Source organism: Chiloscyllium plagiosum, unplaced genomic scaffold (assembly GCF_037043375.1).
Source record: "Chiloscyllium plagiosum isolate Xiang-an unplaced genomic scaffold, Cpla_swu_hap1 HiC_scaffold_20, whole genome shotgun sequence".
Taxonomy (NCBI): domain Eukaryota; kingdom Metazoa; phylum Chordata; class Chondrichthyes; order Orectolobiformes; family Hemiscylliidae; genus Chiloscyllium; species Chiloscyllium plagiosum.
The window spans coordinates 40,372,066-40,400,009 of NW_028270158.1; the positions used below are offsets into that span (position 1 = coordinate 40,372,066).

The window sequence follows — 27,944 nt, forward strand, 5'->3', positions numbered from 1 at the left end:
ACCGTTGGAAGAGCTGCCTATATCCTCGTCGTGTAGGTGTCGTTTTCCCCTTTGCTGGGTGGCTTTGGGGCCCTTCAGAGATTTCCTCTTCCTGCTTTTGACAGTAATCCAATCCTCTGCCTCCTTTGATCCCTCCTCTGCCATTTCCTCCATCTGTCTTGAAGGAGCTTGGATCGGCTGCTGCATCCCCCCACTGTCTGGTCCGCTACAGCCTGCCCTTCCTTCTGGGTGCCTCCAGACACCGTTCCCATGCTGTTTTGTGATACCTTGCTGGTCTTAGGCAGTCTATGGCTCATGTTGCCACCTCCAGCCATCTGTGCATAGGTGGCGGCCCCTCGTCTTGGGCAGGCCTTGTACATGTGGCCCGCCTCATGAAGCCCCACAGCAGACTTTTTTTTTCAAAAATATACTTTATTCATAAAATACTTTAATGGTCCATACAGTTGGACATGCAATACATATGCAAACATTCCATTTACATTTACAAGAAAACAGAGTAATCATTCCTATTTACAGGTCTGTTTGATTACAGTTTTAGCTGGGGCGTCAGCAGTGCCCAAATGACTGCACGGGCCCCCTGTTCTTCTTTAGGCAGGCAGATGTTACACGGTGGTCTTTCCCCACCGCGCCTTGGCGGCAGCTACCCCAAGCTTCAGCGCATCCCTCAACACATAGTCCTGGACCTTGGAATGTGCCAGTCTGCAACATTCATTCGAGGTCAACTCCTTCAGCTGGAAGATCAACAGGTTTCGGACTGCCCAGAGAGCGTCCTTCACTGAGTTGATGATCCTCCAGGCACAGTTGATGTTCGTCGCGGTGTGCGTCCCGGGGAACAGGCCGTAGAGCACGGAGTCCCTCGTCACGGCGCTGCTCGGGATGAACCTCGACAAACACCACTGCATTCCTCTCCAGATTTCCTCTGCATAGGCACATTCCAGAAGGAGGTGTGTGACAGCCTCGTCCCCCCCGCAGCCGCTTCGAGGGCAGCGTGCGGTGAGGCTGAGAGTCCGGGCGTGCATAAAGGATCTCACTGGCAGAGCCCTTCTCACCACCAGCCAAGCCATGTCTTGGTGCTTGTTGAAAAGTTCTGGCGATGAGGCATTCTGCCAAATGGCTTTGACAGTCTGCTCAGGGAACCACTCGATAGGATCCGCCCTCTCCTTTTCCCGAAGGGTCTCAAGGACACTACGTGCTGACCACTTCCTGATGGACTTGTGGTCAAAGGTGTTTTTCTTCATAAACTTCTCCATGAAGGACAGGTGATACGGAACAGTCCAACTACTCGGAGCGTTCCGTGGCAGCGAGGCCAGGCCTATCCTTCGCAACACCGGGGACAGGTAGAACCTCAGTACGTAGTGACACTTGGTGTTTGCGTACCGGGGATCCACGCACAGCTTGATGCAGCCACACACAAAGGTGGCCATCAGGGTGAGGGTGTCATTGGGTGTATTTTTTCCCCCGTTGCCTAGATCTTTGTACAGCGAGTCCCTTCGGACCCGGTCCATCTTTGACTTCCATATAAACTGGAAGATGGCCCGGGTGACTGCAGCGGCACAGGTTCTGGGAATAGGCCAGACCTGTGCCACGTATAATAGCAATGACAGTGCCTCACACCTGGTGACCAGGTTTTTTCCCGCGATGGAGAGCGACCGTAGCTTCCATCTGCCCAGTTTCTGGGTCACTTTGCTAATACGCTCCTCCCAAGACTTGGCGCACGCCCCAGCCCCTCCGAACCAAATACCCAGCACCTTCAGGTGGTCGGTCCTGACGGTGAAGGGGATTGAGGATTGGTCGGCTCAGTTCCCGAAGAGCATGGCCTCGCTCTTGCCTCGGTTTACCTTGGCCCCCGAGGCCCGTTCGAACTGGTCACATATGCGCATGGGTCTGCGCACAGACAGCGGATCCAAGCAGAAAACGGCGACGTCATCCATGTACAGGGAGGCCTTAACCTGCAGGCCCCCGCTGCCAGGAATAGTCACCCCTCTCAGGCTCGCATCTTTCCTGATGGACTCGGCAAATGGCTCTATGCAGCACACAAACAAGGCAGGAGAGAGAGGGCAGCCCTGCCTGACTCCAGATCTGACTGGGAAGCTATCTGATTCCCACCCATTGTTTGAGACTGCACTGACAATGTTGGTGTAGAGCAGTCTGATCCAATTGCAGATTCCCTCCCCAAAGCCCATTTTGGAGAGAACATCTCTCATATACCTGTGTGATATCCTGTCAAAGGCTTTCTCCTGGTCCAGGCTGATCAGGCAGGTGTCCAACCCTCTGTCCTGCACGTAGGCGATCGTATCCCTGAGGAGTGCGAGACTCTCAGCGATCTTCCTGCCTGGCACAGCACAGGTTTGGTCAGGGTGAATTACCGACCCCAGAGCAGACCTGACCCGGTTGGCGATTACCTTTGACAGAATTTTGTAATCCACATTCAACAGTGAGATTGGTCTCCAATTTTTGAGTTCCTCCCTCTCCCCCTTCCACTTGTAGATGAGGGTGATGATGCCTTTCCTCATGGATTCACTCATGGCACCTGCCCGAAGCATACTGACATACACCACCAGCAGGTCCTGGCCAATCAAGTCCCACAGAGCGGAATAGAGCTCGACCGGTAAGCCGTCGCTTCCGGGAGTTTTAGTCTTTTCGAAGGACTCGATGGCCTTGGTCAGCTCGTCCAGAGATAGCGGCTGGTCCAGCCTCTCTCGTGTTCTGTCGTCTAAGACCTCCGTGATAGAGGACAGGAACGACTGGGAGGCCGTGCTGTCGGTCGCCTTCGCATCATACAGACTGGTATAGCCCCACAGCAGACCAACAATGCAGAGTTGCTGAATAGAGGCTGATAGCTATGAAAGGTACCCTTGAGGATGGCCTCAGCCAGGAGCTTGGGTTCATGTTACACTACTGGTGACCTCACCACATTATACACTCGCACACAAACACACACACCGTCTATCCTACACAGACACTTGCACTCAAACCCTCTCGTAGGCACATAGTTCCTCACACTCATGCACACTCTCTCAAGTGCACGTGCATTCACACACACACTCTCAACACATAAATCTATTGGGTGAATCTGCAAATGCAGATTTATATTTGCAGATACATTCTATTTTGTTCAAAAAGCACATGATATGTAGACAGTCAGTCAATGTGGCATTTTATAAATTTCTACTTTGCAGTTGTTCTGGGTATGTTTGCTGAATGTAAGAACTCGGAGCAAGAGTAGGCCAATGACCTTTGAGCCTGCTTCACCATTCAATAAGATCATGACTGATCTTTTCGTGGCCTCAGATCCACTTACCTGCCCTCTCACCATAACCCTTCATTCCTTTACTATTCAAAATAATTATCTGTCTTAGCTTTAAAAACATTTACTGAGGAAGCCTCAATCATTTCACTGGGCAGGGAATTCCATAGATTCACAACCCCTCTGTGTGAAGAAGTTCCTTCTCAATTCAGTCGAAGGAATTTGGTTTGGTTCCTACTTAGGAAGTAAAACCAGTCTGACACATACAAACTGACATGCAACATTGCCTCACACCTAAAATACATTATCTGACTGGAGTGTCACTTTCATTCTGATAAAATCTGAAGTTATCTTGGAGCAGCGATTTGAAAGAAAGTCTAGGATTTACATGTTAATCGATAGAAACCTGCACCTAATTTTAACTGATTAAAGACTTAAGAGCCATCCATATTTGTTAAATACATTCGTATAAGTTGTATAACCATTTGATCCTTTATTTACAAATTCTGTGTCCAATGAATTCTCTCATTAGTTGCCCGAGGAAGGAGCGGAGCCCCTGAAAGCTTGCGGTTTCAAATAAACCTGTTGGACTATAACCCGGTGTCGTGTGATTTTCAATAAAGATGTAATACAACACGAAAGAAGAACTCATGTAAGTGTATGAGAAAAGCCAGGTGTTTGTAAGCAGCCAGAACTCTACCCCCTCCCCATGATATGAGCGGTTTGGTCACGGCCTCTCAGCCGTTTAATAATCTCTCCTCACCTGTCCTTTTAAGGACTGCTTCCTGCTTAATTGTCCCCAAAAGGATATTTCTTTGAAATGTTGTCTTCCTGCCTCTTTCCTTAAGGATCAGTCCTCGGTCTGGTGCCATCTTGTGGTAATTGCTGGAGGGCCGCGCCTTGTTGCTTAGCAACGGTTGCGATGACCCGCGCTTGCGCCAAGCAAGGCGGGAAGGGGCGGTATTCTGAACCAGAGCAAACGGCCTAGTTGTGGGCAATGTTACCGGCTCCTCAGGCAAGAAGGTACATTTGTTATGCACTGTAGTTTTGCAAAATGCATGAGGTCATGCTCGCTGTTGTACTTTTATGGTGTGTTTGATCCTCAGGATGCTTCAAAGTGTTTCACAAACAGAAATATTTTTGAAGTATTATAATTTAAGGAACGCGATAACTAATTTGAACCCGGCAACACAGCACAAAAACAATTTGTTATTGACCAGGCAACATGTTGAGTAACGGTGTTTTGAGGAAAGTTATTGTCTAGGACAATAAGCAGAACAGAAAAAAAAATAGAACGCTGGAGAAACTCAACAGGTGCCAACATCTGTGGAGCGATATATTTGGATTCCGGCATTACTCACCTCTTGGGGTGGGGAGAAGAATGTAAGAAAAGTAGAGACCAAATATAAGGTGGTCCGATTCTGAAATTATGGACAGTACCTAAGTTAGACAATTGACCATATGTAAGTAATTTTTGAGTTTATTCAGCAGCAGTTTAGATATTTTAGCTAAATATACACAAAGTGATGGATTGTTTTTTGGATTGGGGGCTTGTTACCGGCGGTGTTCCACAGGGATCTGTACAGGGACCACTTTTGTTTGTCATTTATATAAGTGATTTACGTGAGATTAAGGAATTTGCAGAAAGCGATCATAATCAGTTGGGCCAATGGACTGAAGAGTCGCAGATGGAGTTTAATTTCGATAAATGTGAGGTATTGCATTTTGGTAAGGCAATCAAGGGCAGGACTTATAAAAGTAGGGCCTTGGGTAGTGTTGTAGAACAGAAACCTAAGGGTTCAAGCACATAATTCTTTGAAGTTTGCATCACATACAAGAATGCATTTAAGATGCATGCCTTTATTGCTCAGACCTTTTGAGTGTAGGAAGTTGGGCTGTTATTTTGAGGTTGTACAGGATGTTGGTGAGGCTTCATCTGGAGTACTGTATCCAGTTCTGGTCTCTCTCTGTTTTAGGAAGGGTATTATTAAGCTGAAGAGGGTTCAGAAGAGATTTGCCAGAATGTTAACAGGAATGGATGATTTGTGTTATAAGGAGAGGCTAAATAAGCTGAGACTTTTTTCACTGGAGCATAAGAGGTTGAGGGGTGACGTTAGAAATTTATAAAATCATGAGGGGTAGTGATAAAGTGAATGGCAGGTGTCTTTACCCTAGGATGGGGGAATTCAAGACTAGGGGCATATTTTTAAAGTGAGAGAAGAAAGATTTGAAAAAGACGAGAAATAATTTTTTTTAAAGAGTGTGGTTCATGTGTAGCATGAACTTCCAGATGAATTGGTGGATGTGGATATAGGTAGAATGTTGAAAACACATTTAGATAAGTAAATTAATAAGAAATGTTTGGAGTGATGTGGGCCAAGCGCAGGCAGGTTGGACTAGTTTAATTTGGGATTATGATTGGCATGGACTAGTCAGACCGAAGGGTCCGTTTACGTGCTATGTGTCTCTGTAAAGGAAAAAACTACAATCTGTGCCAGTTAAGACTGTTCACTCATACTAGAAGGCAATCAGGCCTAGGAGAGTGTTGATCTTAGTGGTATCCTGTTCTCTGACTAAAGTGTCAAGTAACTCTTTCCTTGGTTTTCCTCATCATTCCTGGTCCATCTCCCATTTAAAGAAGGCAGCTGCCTGACTAGCACTGCCACCTGATGAGGTATGTTCCTGTTTCCAAGCACTTGTTGTTATACTTTATTTCTAGACACTGGCAAGCTACCCTATATCAATTACCTCCCTCTTTTACCATCTCCCTGCTTAAGGTCATTCTAAAATTTGCTTCAATAAGTGGTTGAAGAGAGCACTGGAAAATGCCTTGACATCAATTCAGGAATGTAGTGACCTCAGTACAAGGCATACAGTTTTTTATGACTTTTATCTCTGCCTTGTCATGGTCCCTGTCTATTTATCAATACTATATCATCTATTTTCATAAGAATTTTACACAGTGCTGAAGATACTTAAATAGTTTGCTGTGGGCCCTAATTTATTTCATGACTAGCCTTCCCACAGAGCAATACTGCCTCAATACTGATCCTCTGAAGGTGCAGCACTCCCTCAGTACTGACTTTCTACTGGCGTGGTGCTCTCTTAGTACTGACTCTGTAACAGTGCAGTGCTCCATTAGGTTAAAGAGTGTGAGGTGATGTCATTGAAGTGTACACGATTGTGAAGGAGCATAACGATGGGGATTGAGTTTTTTTTTAACCCAAGCTGGCAGCATAGCTTCAGGATATGGGGTCAGTCACTTAGTTTTAAAAATATTGAGAAATTTCTTCACTTTGTGTCTTTTTTAGAATATATTGTGTATTGAAACATATTTTTGACTCTTAGGGAATTGTGAATGTGGGGAGTAGAAAAGAAAGTGCAGTTGAAGTAGAAATCAGTTCATGATCTTACCAATTAATTTAGTTTTCTTATTTCTTCTGTTCTCAGATATGAACACAGTCCCCTGATTATTTTATATTTAACATTGTGTTATCCCAAGGCTTGAATAAAAATACATTACATCAATATGTTAATGTTTAATTATTTTGTGATTGGCTATCGGTTGGATGTTTTACAGGCTTTCCTCACTATTGGTTGAAGCCATTAAGGAGTGTACAGAGGAGGAGAGAAAGCTTGAAGATGAGCTAAAGAGTTTTCGCAAACTTCTGAAACCCTGGTATAACTGTCCCAATTTGTTTCTATTACACAGAATGTCTAACGTCCCATTGTCCTTATCTTGCTAATTATAGAACTTCAAAGTTTGTGAGAAGATTTGTAGCTCAGGTGCTCATTGCTGTGGTTCTGTTCGCCGAGCTGGAAGTTTTTGTTGCAAATGTTTCGTCCCCTGTCTAGGTGACATCCTCAGTGCTTGGGAGCCTCCTGTGGAGCGCTTCTGTGGTGTTTCCTCCGGCATTTATTGTGGCCTGTCCCTGCCGCTTACGGTTGTCAGTTTCAGCTGTCCGCTGTAGTGGCCGGTATATTGGGTCCAGGTCAATGTGTTTGTTGATGGAGTTTGTGGATGAGTGCCATGCTTCTAGGAATTCCCTGGCTGTTCTTTGACTGGCTTGCCCTATAATGGTAGTGTTGTCCCAGTCGAAATCATGTTGCTTGTCGTCTGCGTGTGTGGCTACTAGGGATAGCTGGTCATGTCGTTTCGTGGCTAGTTGATGTTCGTGGATGCGGATCGTTAGCTGTCTTCCTGTTTGTCCTATATAGTGTTTTGTGCAGTCCTTGCATGGGATTTTGTACACTACATTAGTTTTGCTCATGCTGGGTATCGGGTCCTTCGTTCTGGTGAGTTGTTGTCTGAGTGTGGCTGTTGGTTTGTGTGCTGTTATAAGTCCTAATGGTCGCAGTAGTCTGGCTGTCAGTTCAGAGATGTTCTTGAAGTATGGTAGTGTGGCTAGTCCTTTGGGTTGCGGCATGTCCTCGTTCCGTTGTCTTTCCCTTAGGCGAGGACATGCCGCATCCCAAAGGACTAGCCACGCTACCATACATCAAGAACATTTCTGAACTGACAGCCAGACTACTGCGACCACCAGGACTTATAACAGCACACAAACCAACAGCCACCCTCAGACAACAGCTCACCAGAACGAAGGACCCGATACCCAGCATGAGCAAAACTAATGTAGTGTACAAAATCCCATGCAAGGACTGCACAAAACACTATATAGGACAAACAGGAAGATAGCTAACGATCCGCATCCACGAACATCAACTAGCCACGAAACGACACGACCAGCTATCCCTAGTAGCCACACACGCAGACGACAAGCAACATGAATTCGACTGGGACAACACTACCATTATAAGGCAAGCCAGGGAATTCCTAGAAGCATGGCACTCATCCACAAACTCCATCAACAAACACATCGACCTGGACCCAATATACCGGCCACTACAGTGGACAGCTGAAACTGACAACCGGAAGCGGCAGGGACAGGCCACGATAAATGCCGGAGGAAACACCACAGAAGCGCTCCACAGGAGGCTCCCAAGCACTGAGGATGTCACCTAGACAGGGGACGAAACATTTGCAACAAAAACTTCCAGCTCGGCGAACAGAACCACAGCAATTATAGAACTTGTTTCAGACAGTTACACACCTGCGCACACCGTGAATACATTGCTACTGGTCTTTTCAACACATATCCCTAAGTGAAAGTATTTTTATGTTCCACACATCACAGTTCAAAAGAGTGCAATTGTTCCATATGTAACTTTTGGCACTGAACGTGATGTAGTCAGAGTGGAAAGCATTGCTTTACTCTGATCCCTTTTTGCACTAAATTTAGTGTACAGAGAAATTTTAGACCAATCCCTGTTTAAGTCTAGCTTTTGTGCAGGCAGTGGTTAGACCTCAGTTTGAATCAAATTTCAATGCAATCTTGTTTCAGGAATGTGTACAGTTATTAAACTTTAAGTAGAATATTAGTGCCCAAAATAGATCAATCCTTTAATTAAAGGCAAACTCCTTTCTAGCATCTCATGTTTATTATTAAAACTTTATTGATGTCTGTTCTCAGGAATCCCAGCGCTAGAGAGAAACCAGCAAAGAATGGAGCCACTACCAGCAGGACAGGTTTGCCTGACTGAATTTTCCAAAGGAGCAGAGCATTCATATTTTAGAAACTTGAAAATTTCATCTCAAGAGGTTGACTTCTGGTTCATGTACCACCTTTTTCTGCTTTGTCAATGCCTCCCCTTAGTTAGTTGCTTCTAAACAGAATTTTCTTTTACTTCAATTTGTAGAAATTTAAAGAATTCTTATAGTTCATGAATTCTACCTCTTTGTTGTCCTTCCTTAAACCCTTCAGAAGCACTAAGTCTTTTGGTAAATATTGTGGATAAACTAAACACCATACTCTACTTGTGTTGTAAGAAGTGTATCAGTTTTCTGTATAATCTCCTTAAACTTGGATCTGTGCATCTGATGTACCATATGTTTTATTTTGTACAGAGCTACACAATAACAGGCCATTCAGGTCTTTGAGCTTATTCCATTTCAACACATGAACAAGGTCTTTGGCCCAAGCAGTCCATATTGATGGTTATTCATAAGCAATATTCTAATCAAATACATCTGCACTCTGTCCCTACATTCCTTCATCTTTTTTTCAGCCACCTATCAAACCAAGTCTAACTTGGTTACAAACTCTGGTAATGCAGTCTGTAATCTGAGAGTTTTGTTTCTGGAGGATTATTTGCATGTGTCCAGTCTGTTTACTAATCTCAGATGATTCCTATTTTTCTTGCTTCTCTCTAGAAGCATGATTTTGTTTGCATTGTGATGTCATGAATTAGTTTGCCTAAAGCTCACTGTCCCTTTTTCAGTCACTTATTAAAATGTGACTTTCGAGGTGATAGCCTCTGCAAAATTAACAATAATATCCTCATGATAAAGAAGTTCTCAAATATTTTTCGTTTTCAAAAAAAAAGCTTTTTGTTTTGTAGATAAGCCTGTACCAAGGGGATTTCCAATATGTGATTCAGATACCTCATCCCTGGTTTCATTGGATCCTTTCCTCTAGAGATTCTTTCAACAATATGAGTTTAATTCCTGCACTGGCTGAGGCCATGAAGTACTCTCCTTCTCACCCTTGCCCTACGTTTGAGATGTTTGTGTTAAATCACTACCAGTTGTGTCTCTCCAAGGAGAGAGCAGCCATATTATCCAGTAAGTCCATGGTGCCCTATTCTGGAACAAAAATTGTATAATTCTTAACCCCCACAATTTTTCAGAAGTTCTAAGGACTGCTTATCTCATGGTTTTTTACACAGCCCAGCAACATTCAGCTGCTCTTAAAGAACTGGAATTTGCTTTTTTTTTTAACCTTTTATCGTCATCCTCCTTTTACCCCGTTCCACTAACACGTGCATGTCATATATAAATAAAAACGGAAAAGGCCACAGATGCTGTAAATCAGAAACAAAAACAGAAATTGCTGGAAAAGCTCAACAGGTCTGGCAGCATCTGTGGAAAGAACACAGATGCTGCCAGACTTGCTGAGCTTTTCCACAATTGCTGTCTTTGTTTGTGACGTGCACGTCTTGAATAATCACTGTGGGCAATTTACTTTCTGAAACGTATCATAAATTCTTGATTCTATTGCACAAAATACATGAAATGAGTTTTCCCCATCAGCAGTGGCCTATTTTAATTTTTTTTTTCTCCAGATCTCACCCCAGTGAACCAAGTTAATGATGTGCTTACCACTGTGGACTCATGGCTGGAGGTCCTGAGGGCCACTATGGGGTGATAAGCAGAGTATTAAGGATCATTATGGGTGATGGGTAGAAGATCATGAGAATCACTGGTCTATTGAATGATATAGTGGATTAACAAGCCTGAGTTTAAAATTGCAGAATGGGAGCTGAATCCTCATCTCAATTCACTTTGTTTTTCTGTTCTAGAGCATGCTTCTAGTTATGAGGAATTGCAGGAGTTGGCGTTGTTGAATAGAACTCTGGCCAAAGCTCTACGAATTCGACAAACCCATCAAAGCGTGTTTGAAATAAAGCAGATCCAACCACATACCTCTGACGACAGCACAGTGCCAACTAATGCAGGATATGGCATTGTCAAACATCTGCAGGCAGCCAGCTACAGAGATAAACCTTTAGAGGATGTTTTGTCAAGGACACTGAGGTCAGGTAGCAAGACAAAGCTAGCTGGTGCCAATATGAACAATACTTGTGGTAAAGTGACAGCATCAGTATGTAAGGAGAGGTACTTATCAAGACATTTAGCAGATGGAGTTGCTGGGAAGAGGGTTGCAGCACATGCTGTCTCTTCCAGGAAACCAGAATCTTGTACATTGAAGCTGCCATATAAAACCAAGCAGGATGTGAAGAGAAAGTCTACGTCACCAGCTGTGGGGAAATTAGTTCGAGGCTCCTTGCATACCCCAGGCCTAGTTAAAACTGCTGCTATACAACAAACAAAACGATCTGCCTCAGTTGACAGGGCAGGAAACAGAGCTCAACAAAGTAGGCTCTGGTCCTTGAAAACCATTCCAAGAACAATTGCATCTCATAATGGTCTGAACCTGGAAGATACAGACATTATTCAAAGAACAGTTACACCACACAGCGTGCAGATTTCTGCATTTGCAGACACTGCTCCCAAAATGACATCCCCTGTCATTAGCCAGCAGAGGGCCAATTGTATGAAAGAAACTGTACATTTGAGTGCTTCTGAACAGAACATGCTCCAAAATGAAAGCTCTTCCATGGAGAAACTCAAATTATTCACCCTTCAAGGAAGTGGGTAAGAGGATCATAAATTTACCTTAATTTATGCATTTTTCTAAACAAGCATTTGTCTTTTGTCTTTTTTTTTCCTGATATGCTGTACCTTACATCTGTCTTCAAATTTAATGCAGTTGCATTGAAGATCCGAGTAAGGTAAAGACTTTGTCTGAAAAGATAGAATACCTGAACTGAAGACAGGAATATATGTAATATATTGGAGCTGACTTGTATGCGCTGACTGTGTGAAATTCTTTGAATTTCCTCCACAAGACGTCAGCAAGCCAAAGTCCTGATTCTTTGTTTTAACTTTTATTTTGATTCTTGGGTTCTTGTTCTGCTGGCAGTAATGTGTGACAAAGTTCTAAATGAAGGCTAGCTGTTCATTGGATCCAATCCTGGTCGATTATCTAATGAGCTCTTAATGAGATCCCTATCTTCCTCTCTAGCTTTGAGTTGTTATGAGGTATTGTTACATTCTAGATGAGCCAATGTTCACCAGAAACTAGGTTTTGCAGCTGCTGATCTTTCTGGCTCAGTACCACTAAGCAGATGGAGTTGCTCAATCAACTGTGAGGGGGTGCTCAATGCCCAGGACTAAGATGATGTATAATTAATCCTAGAGGAGTAAAGATTTAAATTTTTTTAAAGTTTTGCGAGAATCATTATTTATCCAAAACTTTGATTTTCCAAGGTAATTCCAGTGCTAATGTTCCTGTCAACATCTTCTCGTGATATAGAACCAACTCCTTTTATTATCTTGAGATGTTTCACAGGGAAAAGGAATGAATGTGAGGCTTTCTCCGAGATTATGGAAGGTTTTACAAACAATTGAGTTTTCTTAAGGTTACAGAAAGGAGTGGAAGGATTTGAGGATATTGGGAGAGTAGGATTGGGATTGCTTAGTGTGGTGCCAGAGTGAAGAGGTGATGAAAAATGCAAGCATTTAAGAACTGAAACATGTGAGAAGACATTTATGGAGGGAGTAGCTGAGCAAGGATGGGGCAAGGTTATGGAGGGACAAGTTTAAAGTTCAGTCTGTTAGATAATAGAGGATGAGTGTAAGTCAGTGAGGAAAAGAAAACGGGGAAATTGGATTTAATTTAAACTCTATTGTGGATATCTGAGTTCTGATTGATTGTAGCTTGAATAATTAACAGTTTTCCATTGTTGACAAAATTGAGATGTTGATGGACTTTATGAACTATAAGTCACCCTTAATTCTTCATAGGTCAACACTGAAACTTCCTTCAGAGTGGAGAAAGCAGCGATGTAGAAATGCACGGTAAGCAGAATCTTGGAACAAAGTTGTAGAAGCTGAATATATGTTTCCCTCATAACCTGAAATACACATCCTGTTGCCTTGATTTCAAACATTTTCACTGTTTTAAGATGTATTTTAACATATTTGTCCTGCCTCATCATTGACTTTTTCAGTAATAAGTGGGGCAGAAAGAAGGGTACTGTACATAGAATACTTCTTGACCTCCCCATTATTTCCTGGCTGAGCACATAAGAGTGGTGATCAGCAGGATTCCCCTGCACACCTACACATACCAACTACTATCACTATCACCACCCCATGCATTTTTCTTTTTCGCTTTTATGCCAAAATCTGAAATTGCCCCAATCTTCTCTCTCATACTGTAGAAGGAGTTACTCATAGAAATATCCTAACCACAGTAATAATTTTGAGTGGTCAAAATAGCTGAGCAAAGGCAAACACCTATTATTCATTCTGTTTTTGTCTTCTAGCTTATGGGGACAGGTGTCTGCCAGTGAAACTGATGAAATCCAGAAAGCAAGCTTCATGCAAAACATTCAGTCAGCAGTATCCTTTCATGTTGAAGATTGTGGAATGTGGGTAGATACAATTAACAAGCACAAAGTTAAATCATTCAGAATTTTTCTATTTTTGTTTTCTGAATTTGAATATCTGAATTAATGTCAATAGAAAGAGTTAACACAGGAAGGAATTACTGATCACTTTGAAAGCTGGATTATCATCATAGATTTTAGCTTCAGAAATGTTGATTCCACCATATATTCTGTTTCAGGTAGCCCATTTGTGAAGAATTGAAATTGAGTCTAATCTTTATTTACTTAAATTTTTATTTACAAAAGTTCACATTACAAAGATATAACTCCAATCCAATAATTTAGTTTTAGTCTGTTCATATATACTTGTGAGACAAATACCTGTAACAGAAGCAAAAAGTGAAAGGAAACTTATCGACTAAAATAACATTCCTGGGATTTTGATGCACTTAAGCCTCTCCCGACATGTAACCTGCTGCCTTTTAAAGGATTTCAAGTCCATTTCCAGTTCATGCTCATTGTCTGAATACATTCTGTCAAAAGCCAGTGTAATGAAGAGGAAAACTTACTATAAAATCTTACAGAGCTTTGCTTAACCTCAACCAAGTTCCATTCACAGCTCCCACCTGTAAGTTGTGCACAGATTGAAGAACAATTGGACAACATCTATGAACTTTACAAATGTATTGACCAATATGTGCGTACAGATTTCCTACTCAATTCTTCAGGTATATCCTTTATAAATTATTTGTAACTTATTAAACGTGACCATAGGAAGAGATTAGTTGTGAAGCACAATTTGTACAGAAGGACAATTTCTCTGAGAGAAGAACTTTGTCTTTCCAAAAGACAGAATAGGAATAACACTCCTAGACTTTATTGCAAGCAACAGAATGGAGTCGTACTCCAAAGAAAGCCTCCACTGCAGGATAATTGGTGAGCATGCTATTCATCTCCAGGATGTTCCTTATACAATTTGACCAGCTGGTGTAGGTAGTTTGAAATCAAGAGAAAGTTAGCATAATTTCTAGATTCCATTGACTATATCAGCTACTGTAGCATTTTTCTTGTATTGAAGAACTAAGGATCAGGACATAAGCAAAGATGAAAGTAGTGAAGAAATATCAAAAAGCAACTAGTAGGTGAGGTCAAGACAGGGACAGAAGGGCTACATCAGTGTGGCAGTTCCTGTATAGAGAGTGTTGGGTAGGAGACCTTCCAGTGGATTCTGATCTGAACACTGAGAATAAAGGAAGGAAGAGGATAAATAGCACAGTTAATGAAAAATATTGATTGTCTTAATTTAAAATAGCCAGACAATAATTAATGCAATAGAGGGAGATTTGAACTAGAAGCAAGTAAATCAATATATTTGCCAAATGCCAAACTTGACATTTCCGAGAGAGAGAGAGAAAAAATGTGTATAGATGCGCCTAATTGGAGAAGGAGAGAAATTCAAACTGGCACATTTAGTTTTTAGCAATTCTTAAGTTTGATCCTTAAATGTAATGTCCACTTTATATCCTTAATCTTGGATCAAACTGTTTTATTGAATCAGTTACTACACACCTGAAGCAGGTTGGACCTGAACATGGTCTTCTTTGTCCAGGGATAGGGACACTACCACTGTGCTACTAGAGCCTCTTTGATTTGCTTTATGGTGATGATTCATACGTTTGTATACACCCATCAAAAAAATTCATAAGTTAGTTTTGGAAGTCAAATTTTCTATTTGGTAAGTCATGCTTCCTATTTTTAATGTCATTTGTATAGTTAGATTTAATTTCACTTGGTTTTGAAAGATCAACTTCTGAATATTTTCAGAAGTATTGTTTTAGACAAAGAAATTCTTTGAAATGTTTGAAGAAATTAGAAGTTTTAGATATTTTAAGTCTTCAGCAAAGTCACTGAATGAAATTGAAAACTCAACAATCAAGAATCGGTTCATCAAATTGACAGATTCTTGAACTATTCAAGAAGTTGTGCTTAACTTGCTCAAATCAATCCATTACCAACATTTTTATATTGTGTTCCTAGTGTGTGTATATATTTTACTTCAAATGTTTTTCCTATTCTAAATGCCACTTATTCATTATTGAAGTTGAATAAAACATATTTAACTGTTAATATTTGAAACAAACATTGTTTGTTTGTTTTGGGAAACAGACACATCATTAGCCAGTTAACCAAAACAATTGTTTACATTTGCATTCCTGATGGGGCATTGAGCTATTCATCTGTTCCTGTTAATGAAAAATTGTGCTTCAGAAACAGCGCTTAAAGTGTTGGCAATATAATTGTGTTACACACATTTTAACACACATTTTAATAATTCCTCAAAAGATCTGCATTCTCATTCAGTATTAGGATTCCTGATAGTGTGTATAGAAGATGATAATTGTACTCCCATTTGTCAAAGGTCCCCTTAGTTATCAGCATGAACATGAGAGTCTTCAGATACTGGAGAGATGCCAAGATACTGTATCAAGCCTCATTCAGCAGATTGAGCAGTTTGTAGATGGTGAGTAATTGATCTTTTCACCCAAACAATAATTGATGCTGTGAATTATATCTTGATTTTGATACTTTGATTCCTGAAGAAGGGCTTATGCCCGAAACGTCGATTTTCCTGTTCCTTGGATGCTGCCTGACCTGCTGCTCTTTTCCAGCAACACATTTTCAGCTTGATTCCGGTTACCTCAGGCTGACTATACCTCATACACTAAAGGTCTGGAGCAAATAAAATCCTAGAATGGGTACAGCACAAAAGGAGGTCACTTGACTTGCCATATTTGTGTCAGCTGTCTTTGACAGCAACTCGACTAGACCTACTCAACCACCATTTCCACGCCCCATTGATATTTTTTCTAATCAGGTAATTATTTCATTTTCTGTTGAATGTGTTGATCAGGTTTGTCTAGGAAAAACATTTCAGGCAGTGCATTTGAAATCCTAACCATGTATGATGAATAAAATGTTTTCCCTTGTCTGTCTATGGTTCTTGTACCAATCACCTTAAATCTTTGTCCTCTGGATCTAGACCCTACTGACAATGGATACTATTTATCATATCTATTTTGTCCTGATACCTCTTGATTTTGAAGACCCATATCAAATCTCCTCTTAGCTTCTCTAAGGCGAACTCTAGCCACAGCTTCTCTATCCTGTTTACTTATCTGAAGTCTTTGTCTAGTACTCTTGTAATATCTTCTTAAAGTTCTGTGCCCTGATTTGGAGTCAATACTCCTGTTGAATGCACCAGTGATTTATAAAGGTTCACCATACCTATGTCTTTTATTATTCTTTCTATTTAAAATCCCAGGAATCTGTATAACTTATTACTTCCTCATCCTGCCCTGCCTCAACAATTTGAACCCATGTACCCCCATATCCTTCTTCTCCTGGATTCTCTTTGGAACGCTCTTTGACATTTCCTGGCATGGGAGTATCACTTGTAAGACAGATATTTGTTCTCCTTGAGCAGGTGGTAGCTTTCTTGAACTGCCCTTGTCCATGCGCTATAGATGCACCAATAGTGCAATTAAGGAGATGGTTCCAGGTTTCTGACAAAGGAGCAGAGAAGGAATAGTATTTTGTTCAAAGTCAGGATGTTATGTGGTTTGTAAGGAATTCTGGATGTGGTAACATTGTTTTTGTCCTCCTCGGTTGTAGAGATCACTGGTGAGAAGACACTGTAGAAGGAGAATTGTATCCTTCATATTGTCTCTCTATCATTCTTGCTGCCAAAATGGAGCACTTCAGGTTCCTCTGTATTATATTTTATGTACCACATATCTGTTGATTCTATAGTCTGGCTGTCTTACTTACTACAATCACTAACTCACTTCAGAGTTTACAGTGTCTCCCAAGTTTGTGTCATCTACATATTTTGAAATTGGGCTCTGCACAACCAAGTCAAGGTCATTAATATACAAATAGCTCTTCAATACCGTGATGGTTATAGTCTTCTGCAACCCCACATAATTGAAAAGTTGTGCTTCAGAAACTGTGCTTAAACTGTTGGCGATGTAATCGCGTTACAGCCAACACACATTATAAAAATTCACGTTTTAGAAACTGTCCCTAATTTGTCAATCGTGTTACAGCAAATTTGCGTTAACGAAATGTGTACAATCGCAGAACAACCTGTAAATCAAGAAAAAGATTGGTGGTAATACAGATCCCTAAGAAATCATGTATATATGTCCCTCCAGTACGAAAAGCCATATAACTACTTTGTGTCGCACAGTTAGTTTTTTTTAATCCATGCTTTCATTGCCCGTTTTGTTTCATGGACTTTGACTTTGCTGGCACTTATCTAGCACTTTATCAAATGGCTTTGAAAGTCCACATCAACTGTATAATCCTTACCATCCCTCCCTGTTAATTAATCAAAGGTTCCAATCAAGTTAACTGATTTGTCTTTAATTAATCAACACTGAGGTTAAGCTCACTGACATGTAATTGCTAGATTTAGTTTTGCACCCTTTTACCGGCTAAGTGTGTAACAATTGGAATTCTTGAATCCTCTGGCACAATTCTTGAATCTAGGGAGGGCTGGAAGATTAAGACCAGTGCCTCCGCAATTTTTCCCCTTGCTTCCTCAGTATCCTTCAAGCGTTCCATCCTATCAATGTATGAAGCAAAAATAGAGATTGCTAGAAAAGCTCAGCATGTCTGACCACATCTGTGGAGAGAAACCAGAGTTCACATTTCAAGGCAAGTGACCCTTCTTCAGAACTGATGGTAGCTAGGAAAATGTCAGTTTGTATGCAGAAGATAGGGTGGGAAGAGGAAGTAAGGAATAAATGATAGTGGAGATAGAGCCCAAAGAGAGAGAAGAACAGTTGGACAGACCAAGGAATGGATAATGACATGGCTACTAATGGAGACTGTTAGTGGTTAACAATGGGTTTTGTATAATAGCAGACTCTCTCAACCAATCATTTATTCCTTACCCCTCCACCCACCCATCTTCTACTTATAAACTGACATTTTCCCATCAGTCAATTTCGAGGAAGTCACTTGACCCGAAACCCAATTTCTGTCCACAGATGCTGACAGACCTGCTGAGTTTTTCTAGCAATCTCCACTTTTGTTTCTGATTTACAGCTATTTCAGCTGTCATATATATGGCCAGCCTTGTTTCTCCCCTTTATGAATTCCTAGCCAGCCACAAGGTTGCACAGTTTTTCCAAAGTTCGAGAAGTAAACTATCTACGAAATAAGCTATACTTTAACATCCTGAATTAACAAAAGGTACATATAACAGAAAATATTGTGGTCAAATATCCCATAGATATCCCGGAGGTGCAGTTAAGATCGATTCCACTGACTTCTAAGCAACATCGTTTCTCCGCACTCCACCACCTGACATTACTGATACGAAATGTGACCTAATCTCTTCTAATTCTTCATTTCCAAAGATTAGCTTCTGAACTTCTTTAAAAATTCTTGTCACTTATTTCTCAATGGCTGCTCTTGGGCTGTTACTTTCTTACCCTGAAGTTGCTTACCACTGAATTCCCATGACTGCATCCAAAACGTACTCCCAGGCCCAATTCCAGTTCTTTTTGCAAGCAATAAGCCTCCCTAAACTAATACTATGCTGAGGGTTCCTCTGAGTCCAGTATTTCTCAGTTACCAAGTACATGCTGCTTGTGGCTTCCTTTAACTCCACTTTCAGCTACACCGGATTGCTTATCAGGACTACTTCTGAACTCCAATCCCAACTATTTGGATCTAATGCCTCCCAGAGCTTCTGTAAGCCCTGACTGTTCAGAGTCTGTTACAGAAGCACACTTCCAATATAAAGCCTCTTCTCCTGCTGCTGATCATCACCCCACATCATACCTTTTCTGCTACCACTGATCTTACTGTTGGGTTTTTATGCCAGCATCATTGCACAGAATCACCATTCTGAGGATGGCAGAACCCTCTCCAAGTTTGCAGTTGCTAAGAAGAATCAGGAATAAAAACAGAAATTGTTGGATAAGGATCTGTGGAGAAAGATCACAGTTAATATTTCAGGTCGAGGTCAGAATTGAGGAAGGTTTACTTGACCTGAAACGTTATCTCTAATTTCTCTCCATTGATGTTGCCATACCAGTTTTTTCAGTTTTTATTAAGAATCAGGAATACTGGGCTGAGCACGTATGGCCTGTCCTGCTTCACACATACAATGGTACACTAGGGATATGATGAGAATTGTCATCAGCTCTTGCTCATAAAGAAAATGTAAGTTTGAATTTCTTAACCGCGTTACCCCGCTGCAAGTTTAGATCAGACATAAATCTTGTTATGGACCAGGCCAGATCCCTCTAAACATTTCAAGAAGGTAGCCCAGACTCTAACTTTACTAGTTGTTTTCAGCAGGTGTAAAATGAATATTCCAGGAGAAATGCTACTGGTCAAACCACTTAGTTTTAAACAAAATGGAATTTATTTACAAGATTACTGAATGAAACACAAACAACAGAAAACAGAATACCGAACAACTTAATGTCTCTGAAAACTCAACAGAGGTTAACGACTCTGTTAATGATGCTTTTCCAAGTACTTGCAAAAATGCCCCATAAAGACCCCTTGGCACAAAACGAATAATCAAAACAGGTTCTTACAGGATAGAAGTCAGAGAGCGAGTACCAGCCTGGACCTGCTTATTTGGGTCCAGCAGCTCTTTTCACACTACTGCTTAAAGCCAAACTAAACCAGAGAAAAGCTGAGTTGGGAGAACTAGCCACTCCCCATTCATTGTACTTGTTCTTTTTTAAAACTTGAAAGCCTTCTACTTGAGGCAGTATCTCTTAGCTATTATCAAATTGGCCCTAAAATCCTTCAAGCCCAGACTTTTCAGAGTCTGTGTTGTTTACAATCTCTCAGCCAAAGAAAAATCTAAGGCTAGTTAAAGGCTTGTTAAATGAGCAGCTTTGTCACAATCTGTCAAAACATGTGGTGCAAGGGTCTCAGTTGGCTAGATGGCTGGTTTGAAGTGCAAAGAAGTACCAACAACAAGGGTTCAATTACTGCTCCAGCTGACAATACCATGAAGGACTCCTCCTTAACCTTACCCCTGACCTGAGGTGTGGTGACCTTCAGGTTAAGCCACCACTAGTCTTGTCTCTCTATTGAGAGAGCAGCTGTATGGTCTGGTAAGACTATGGCGATTTTACCATTACCTTTGCATCAATTGAGTCATCTTTCACAATGTCAACCAGTCAGTGATTGACATTGGGCAGTTCTACCAGGCGATGCATTGCAAGTGGTCCAAACTTATTTCCAGCTTATATTAGCACAGAGTGCAATTACCTTAGCTAAACTATTCATGATCGGAAATATCATAATGATAATTCCCAACAGAGATTAAGATCTGTAGTTCCACAGCTTATTTGAGTTAATTGAGCATTTTCCCAAGTGCTGTGGCAGGATTTTCCATGGTCTGTCTGGTTCAATCACATTTTGGAGGTTGTTAACCCACCAGAGCTAGCTAGTGTTTCCCATGTCATCATTTAACTGTCTGTGTTTTATCTGAGAATAGCTGAAACGTTTTGGGCGAAGTTTGGGAGCTGTTGGACGGTCAACTTCAAAAAATGCAAATGTTTTGGTGGCAAGTCTGCACCTCTCCTATTCTACTCCACACTGCAGGAGCTGAAGGAAATGGAGGCTCTCCGGTTTCAAGTACAGACTCTCCAAAGACAGATTCAGATTCAAAAGGTAATTTCCATTGGAACTACTGTACATATATGCAATATTAAAACAGGATATTTTAATGAGAGATTCAAGATTGCCCCTGTTGCTTCTGTTTCCAAAGAAAGTACCCACGGAATTTTCCTTTTGATTTTCTTGCTACCTGATTATTACGACATGAAACAGTGAGCAGCTTTGGTTATGATTTTTTTTGAGCCATTAAAGAAACAGTCTTGTGTTTGTGAAATGCCTTTCATGATAACAGGAAATGCCATATGCTTTACAGCCAACAATATACTTTTAAAATGTAGTTACTGGAAACACTTTAGTCCATTTGACAACAGCATAACGAACAGTTCACTTGTTGTGACATCATTGAAGATTAAAAATAGGCGAGGATGTAGCCACATTCTGCACAAGGCCTAATAACAACAAATCAAATAACCAGTGACATTGGTTGAGGGAAGAACAGTAGCCAGGGCCCTTAATCTTTTAAACTCTGTTCAGATTTTTCCACGTTCTCAACAGGAGATGAAGCCTTACTCCAACATCTGTCTTAAACTTAACTTTTGAGACAATACTGCATGAATGGGTCAGCTCGAATTGTATCTTGTGGGCTTTTTGCTGAACCATGTCTTGACTCTAGTGAGAGTTCTACTCACTGAGACACATTATCATGACATCTTTCACTGCATCACTTTACTGCCCTCCGTTTTTTTTGTGCTATTGAAGAAAGATTGCCATGTTGTGAAATGAATTGTTTGTTTTCATAATGCAGATTAATTCAAGTGGATGTGATCACAAAACAAGAAAAATATCATATTTGATCTTTGTTCTAATGGTTTAATTTATGAGTATGGAAAACAAGTTTTACAATGGCCCCTTACATGGTTGTATCTTCATTTCTAGCAATGTTATAGTGTCAGATTAACGGAACAGAGAATAACACACATTCTTACTCACAAGAAAACAATGTATTTCTTTCATTGCCAAAGATATAAACAGGACATCTCTCCAAGTCCAAATAACACCAGACTAGTTCAGGTATTTCTATTGTGCCTGTTTGATGGGGAAGTACATTACCATTTTGTACTAAACCACAGAGAGGCTGCTGAGGTCTAGACTCCACCTCAGTTGAGGATACATGCTGGCATAATTTGAATCCACTCCAGGACACTATCTAGAGAATACTGCAGAAGGCAGCCAGGAACTGAATTTACTAAGTTGTGATGCTTGCCATGTTGAAATAATCAGCATGGGGCAGGAGTGAGGCATTCAGGAGTTTGTAGTAATGTCTACCCATTTGCATTTGAGTATATAACTGAATGTAAATTTGATTTGCAATTGGGAACTGATCTTGCTGACATTTCGTTTTCTTTAGGCTATGGCAGAAGAGCTGCTTCCCATTCTATTTTCCTCCATGCCTCTAGAGCAGTCTATTTTCTACCTTTATCGAGCAGTGTACTCTGAGCTTTGTGAAGGAGGAGAGCAATTTCCTGCCTTGGTGCAGGATAACATACCCGAATGACTGAAGCAACTGATGCAGCCAACCAGTATTTGCGACCATAATTCTGACAAAGATCCAGGCCGACAAGATGTTTCAAACATTTCAGAATAATTTGACCAGAAGTTTGTCTGGAGAAGCACAAAGGATTTCATACAGATTGCTCATCTCCAGCACCACCCATGACCAGCCATACTTAGCCCAATCACAATTTCCTCCTTAAGTGCCACTTGTAAGGATTTTCTGTGAAATAAGATTGGCCAACTTCAACTCACTTCCATATCAAAGAAGGCCCAGAATTAGCACTTGATGGTCAATCTCTACGGGAAAGAACAGTGGATTATTTGGTATGAGAAATGGAAAAAATGTTATGCAGATACAGTGTTCATAGCTGAGGTATTTACACTGCATCTAGCCTGTACTGTACCTGACTTTTAATGTTCCATTCCAGCAGTAACATTATTCATACTGATATATAGCAATATACTTTTTGTATTATGCATTTACACCATACAAAATCTGTACTTGTATTGCTAGTTGAATGAAAAAATATTCAATTATTCCAGAGTTTAGATTTGTACAGCTATTAAAAATCATCAAATGTATTCCTTGAGTATATGTATCCAAAGGAGAACTGTCACTGGCCAGCTCATTTGAACTTCTCCACCCAAAGGCATTGCTTTATTTCTCACTTTTCATCCAAGATTCTGATTATTTCTGGGAACCAACTCAAATACACTGTCAACCTCCACATCGGTGAACCTGGATGGTGTGGTAATCTAGGAATATAAGCGTCAGTCTCCTTTTCTAGATTCACTTGACTGGGAAAAATGAATGACTTGCAGGATGGATTTACGGATGTAAGACATTTTTGGTGTGAAACTTGGGCACTTTACTGAATTCTAATAAAAGGATGGCAACAGGAGACTGCTGAAGTGAACAGATCATGTAAGATGTAAGTTAATGCAGAGAAATGTGAAATCAGGGAGGTGATGCCCTAGTGGTATTTTTGCCGTACTATTAATCCGGAGACCTAGGTTCAAATCCCATAACGCCAGATGGTCATACAGTCAAAGAGATGTACAGCACGGAAACAGACCCTTCAGTCCACAGAGTCCTACAGCAAACTGATCCATGCTGACCAAAATGTCCATCAATGCTAACCTCATTTCCCTGCACTTGGTCCATATCCTTCTGAACCTTTCCTGTCCCAAGTATTTCTCCAAATCCTTTTAAATGTTGTTAATGTACCTGCTTCAACCACTTCTGTTGGCAGATCATTCCATATGCATACCACCTTCTGCGTATTCTTTCCCCACTAACCTTAAACTGATGCCCTCTAGTCTTGATTCCCCAACCCTGAGAAAAAGATGCATCCTATCCACGCCTCTCGTGATCTTACACACCTCTGTAAGATCCCCCCTTCAGACTCCTATGCTCTTAAAAAAATAACCTCTCCATACAAATCAGACCTTTTAGTCCTAGCAACATCCTCATAAATTTCTTCATTTTTTTCCAGTTTAATAACATCCTTCCTATAGCAAGATGACCAAAACTGAACACAGTACTTCAAGTGTGGCCTCACCAACATCCTGTATAACTGCAACATTACTTTCTAACTTCCATACTCTGTGCCCTGTCTGATGAAGGCCAGTGTGCCAAAGGCCGCCTTCACTGCTCTGTCTGCCTGTGACTCCACTTTCAGAGATCCATGCACCTGAACTCCAAGGTCCCTCTGTTCCACTACACTCCTTAAGGCCATACCATTCACTATACATTGATTTAACTTTCCAAATTCAAGACTCTCCCTGATCTATATTAAACTCCATAAGCATGCCCGAAATGTCAATTCTCCTCCTCAGATGCCACCTGACCTGCTGTGCTTTTCCAGCACCACGCTCTCGACTCTGATCTCCTGCATCTTCAGTCCTCACATTCTCCCTGCTCCTAATCAAACCCTATCTTTCCAAATACATGTATATCTTATCCCTCAGATTCTTCTCAGATGTTTGGCTAACTGATCTATAGTTCCCAGGTTTTTCTTTGCAGCCCTTCTTGAATAAGAGCACAACATTTGCGACCCTCCAGTCTTCCAGGACCTCACCTGTGTCTAATGAGGATGGAAAAATATCAGCCAGGGCTCCTGCAATTTCTTCTGTCGCCACTTTCAGGGTTCTTGGATATATCTGGTCCGGACAAGGAGATTTATCTACATTCAAACATTCTAATACGGGTTGTAAGTTTGCTCTCTGAGCTTTAGATTAGATTACAGCGTGGAAACAGGCCCTTCGGCCCAGCAAGTCCACACCGACCCGCCGAAGCGCAACCCACCCATACCCCTACATTTACCCCTTACCTAACACTACAGGCAATTTAGCATGGCCAATTCACCTAACCTGCACATCTTTGGACTGTGGGAGGAAGCCGGAGCACCCGGAGGAAACCCACACAGACACAGGGAGAACGTGCAAACTCCACACAGTCAGTCGCTTGAGGTGGGAATTGAACCCGGGTCTCAGTCGCTGTGAGGCAGCAGTGCTAACCACTGTGCCGCCCACGGCGGCTTGTAGACTTGTTCTCAGACGTTTTGTCACAATGCTAGGTAACATCATCAGTGAGCCTCCAATGAAGCGCTGGTGTTCTGCTCCACATGCTATTTATGTTTGTTGTGGTAGGTAATATCACTTCCAGTTCTGTTTTGAGATGTTGGTAAATGGGGTCTAATAGGTTTGTTAATGGAGTTCCAGTTTGAATGCCATGCCTCTGGGAATTCCTGTGCGTGTCTTTGTTTAGGCTGGCCTCGGATGCATGTACTGTCCCAGTTGAACTGGTGTTCCTCTTTGTCTGTGTATATGTATACCAGCATTAATTGGTCATGTCTTTTGGTAGCTAGTTGGTGCTCATGTATCCTGATGGCTAGTTTCCTGACCATCTGTCCAATGTAATGTTTGTGCAGTCCTTGCAGGGTATTTTGTATATGGAGTTCGTTCTGCTGGTTGTTGGTACAGAGTCCTTTAAATTCATCAGGAGCTGTTTCCGTGTAGGTTTGTGGGCTACCTTGATGCCATGGGACCAGAGTAGTCTGGTTGTCATCTCCAAGATGTCTTTTATGTACAGCAGGGTGGCTAGAGACTGTGAGCATGTTGTGTCTTCCTGTTTAGGTCTGTTGTGCAGGAATTGGCGGGCTATGCCTATCGGGTACCCATTGTTCCTGTATAGGTGTTTTTCCTTGGCTTCTCGTAGTTCGAGTGCTGCAGTGTGTTGTGGTTCATGTAAACAATATCCTGATGCAGGTCCATTTGTGGATGTTGGGATGATTGCTCATGTAGTCACCGTGTGTGGCTTTCCTGTAAACGCTGGTCTGCAGGTGTCCATTGACTTTTCGTTCTACTGGGACATCTAGGAAGGGGAGTCTGTTGTTGTTCTTTTCATCTTTGGTGAACTTTATATCAGTTAGGATGTTGTTTATGTGTTTGTGGGTTTCTTCTAATTTGTTGCGTTTCGTGATGACAAAGGTGTCATCCACAAAGCGGACCCAAAGTTTGGGCTGGATTGTGGGAAGGGCTTTTCGTTCGAACCTCTGCATAACTGCTTCTGCTAAGAGTCCTGATATTTGTGATCCCATAGGTCTTCCATTGATTTGTTTGTAGATCTTGTTCTTGAAGGCGAAGTGGGTAGTGAGGCACATGAATGCCTCAGGAAACAGGTATTACCACAATGCAACAAATACAAACCACCTCTCAATACCCCACAAGCCAGAAGAACAGCAGAACAGAATGGCTGCAGGATGATATGATAAATGATGCCCACAACCGACTCCACAAATACACATATGTGACTGACTATGAATGGACAAGTACACTAGAATGAGCCATCAATGCTAAACAACAGCGGATCAAGACAAAGAAAAAACTAGCTCTACGAGACAAACTGGCCAAGCACACACACAGCAAAAACACAGACAATTCAGAGACTTGGATAAAGAATCTGGCAGACTGATCACTCTCAGACATGGAAAAAGGTATCCAGTACAAGGATGAACTTCAACCACAGGGATGCAGACAAAAAGGACTTCCTAGCAGCAGTGGAATCCACCCTGAAAGACAATGGACTTATGGAAGAAATCCAGCAGGCCATCAGACAGACAGTAGCACTAGCACTAACCAGAAAGAAAGAAGGGAACACCTTTAACACACTGGAAAGGAAAGCCCTGGAAGGACTCAGAAAAAACAGAAATATCGTAATCCTACTGGTAGACAAAGGGCGCATGACCGTCATCCTGAACAGAACACAATACATTGACAAAGCAACATACTACTCGCAGATACCAACGCCTAACAACAAGTGGTGATGGACCAAACCAAACAGCTAGAAAACCATGTTATAAGACCATGAGGAAACTTCACAAGACAGGTGAAATTAACAAGACAGACCTCCAAAGAATGAAACCTGAAGGATCCAACACACCCCGTTCCTACGGATTGCTAAAGGTGCATAAACAAGGGTCCCCCCAGACCCATAGTCTCACTTCCTAGTACATCAACATACAGACTAGCAAAGGAACTGCAACAAAAACTGAAACACCTAGTAAAAGACCCAAGCCATTCCATCCACTCCACCCAGAAATTCCTTAACTGCAACCAAAGTAGAGGACAGCGAGGTCATGGTTTCCTTCGATCTGACGGCCCTATTCACATCAATAAATATCACCCTAGCCTAAGACAACACTGGCCTCGCTGTTAGGTGAACCAAGGACACAAACATCTGACAGCACCAACTCCAACAGCAAGAACAGCATCCTCAAACAAGTAGACCTGTGCCTCACAACCAACTTCACCTTCAACGTCCAAATCACAAGCAAGTCAACAGGACGCCTGTGGGATCACCAATATCAGGATTCTTAGCAGAAGTAGTTATGCAGAGGTTAGAACAAACAGCCCTTCCCACGATCCAGCCCAAGCTGTGTTGATGGCACTTTTGTTATCACGAAACGCAACAAATTAGAAGAAACCCACAAACACAAACAACATCCTTACTGGTATAAAGTTCACCAAAGAGGAAGAGAACAACAACAGACTCCCCTTCCTAGATGTCACAGTAGAAAGAAAAGCCAATGGAGAGCTGCAGACCAGAATTTACAGGAAAGCCACACAGGCTGACCAGTTACTCAACTACAGGACCTACCATCCTAACACCCACAAAAGGAGCTGCATCAGGACATTGTTTACATGAGCCACAACACACTGCAGCACCCAGGAACTATGAGAAGCCGAGGAAAAATACCTATACAATGTATTCAGGAACAACAGGTCCACAATTGCTGCACAACAGACCTAAACAGGAAGACCCATCACGCCCAGAGATTCTAGCCACCTTACCGTACATCAAAGACATCTCGAAGATTACCAGACTACGCCGGCACCTAGGCATCAT

General features: G+C 41.7%; 2 protein-coding genes across 7 annotated transcripts in view; one reads left to right on the forward strand and one right to left on the reverse strand.

Annotated features, from left to right (window-relative positions):
• The window catches only part of LOC122560664 (ankyrin repeat and fibronectin type-III domain-containing protein 1-like), a 931,085-nt gene extending 927,009 nt beyond the window's left edge, over positions 1–4,076 (reverse strand). The window contains exon 1 of the mRNA XM_087997831.1: positions 4,011–4,076. The gene's annotated coding sequence lies outside the window, so the exon portion shown is untranslated. The remainder of the gene's footprint in view (positions 1–4,010) is intronic.
• Positions 4,077–4,215: 139 nt separating this feature from the next.
• tedc2 (tubulin epsilon and delta complex 2) lies at positions 4,216–23,116 on the forward strand. 6 transcript variants are annotated; one of them, XM_043711552.2, is made up of 10 exons: positions 4,216–4,270; positions 6,828–6,926; positions 8,779–8,834; positions 10,667–11,522; positions 12,735–12,788; positions 13,259–13,334; positions 13,929–14,049; positions 15,741–15,842; positions 20,859–21,034; positions 22,389–23,116. In XM_043711552.2, the coding sequence occupies exons 1-10, from the start codon at positions 4,245–4,247 to the stop codon at positions 22,533–22,535; spliced, it is 1,713 nt and encodes a 570-aa protein (XP_043567487.2). In that variant the 5' UTR covers positions 4,216–4,244; the 3' UTR covers positions 22,536–23,116. The 6 variants fall into 6 exon arrangements, with proteins under 6 accessions (XP_043567487.2, XP_043567489.2, XP_087853967.1 ...); XM_043711554.2 differs by lacking the exon at positions 4,216–4,270 and adding an exon at positions 4,692–4,710; XM_087997841.1 differs by lacking the exon at positions 4,216–4,270 and adding an exon at positions 9,707–9,929 and having other exon boundaries at positions 6,826–6,926; positions 8,779–8,906.
• The last annotated feature ends 4,828 nt before the right edge of the window (positions 23,117–27,944 follow it).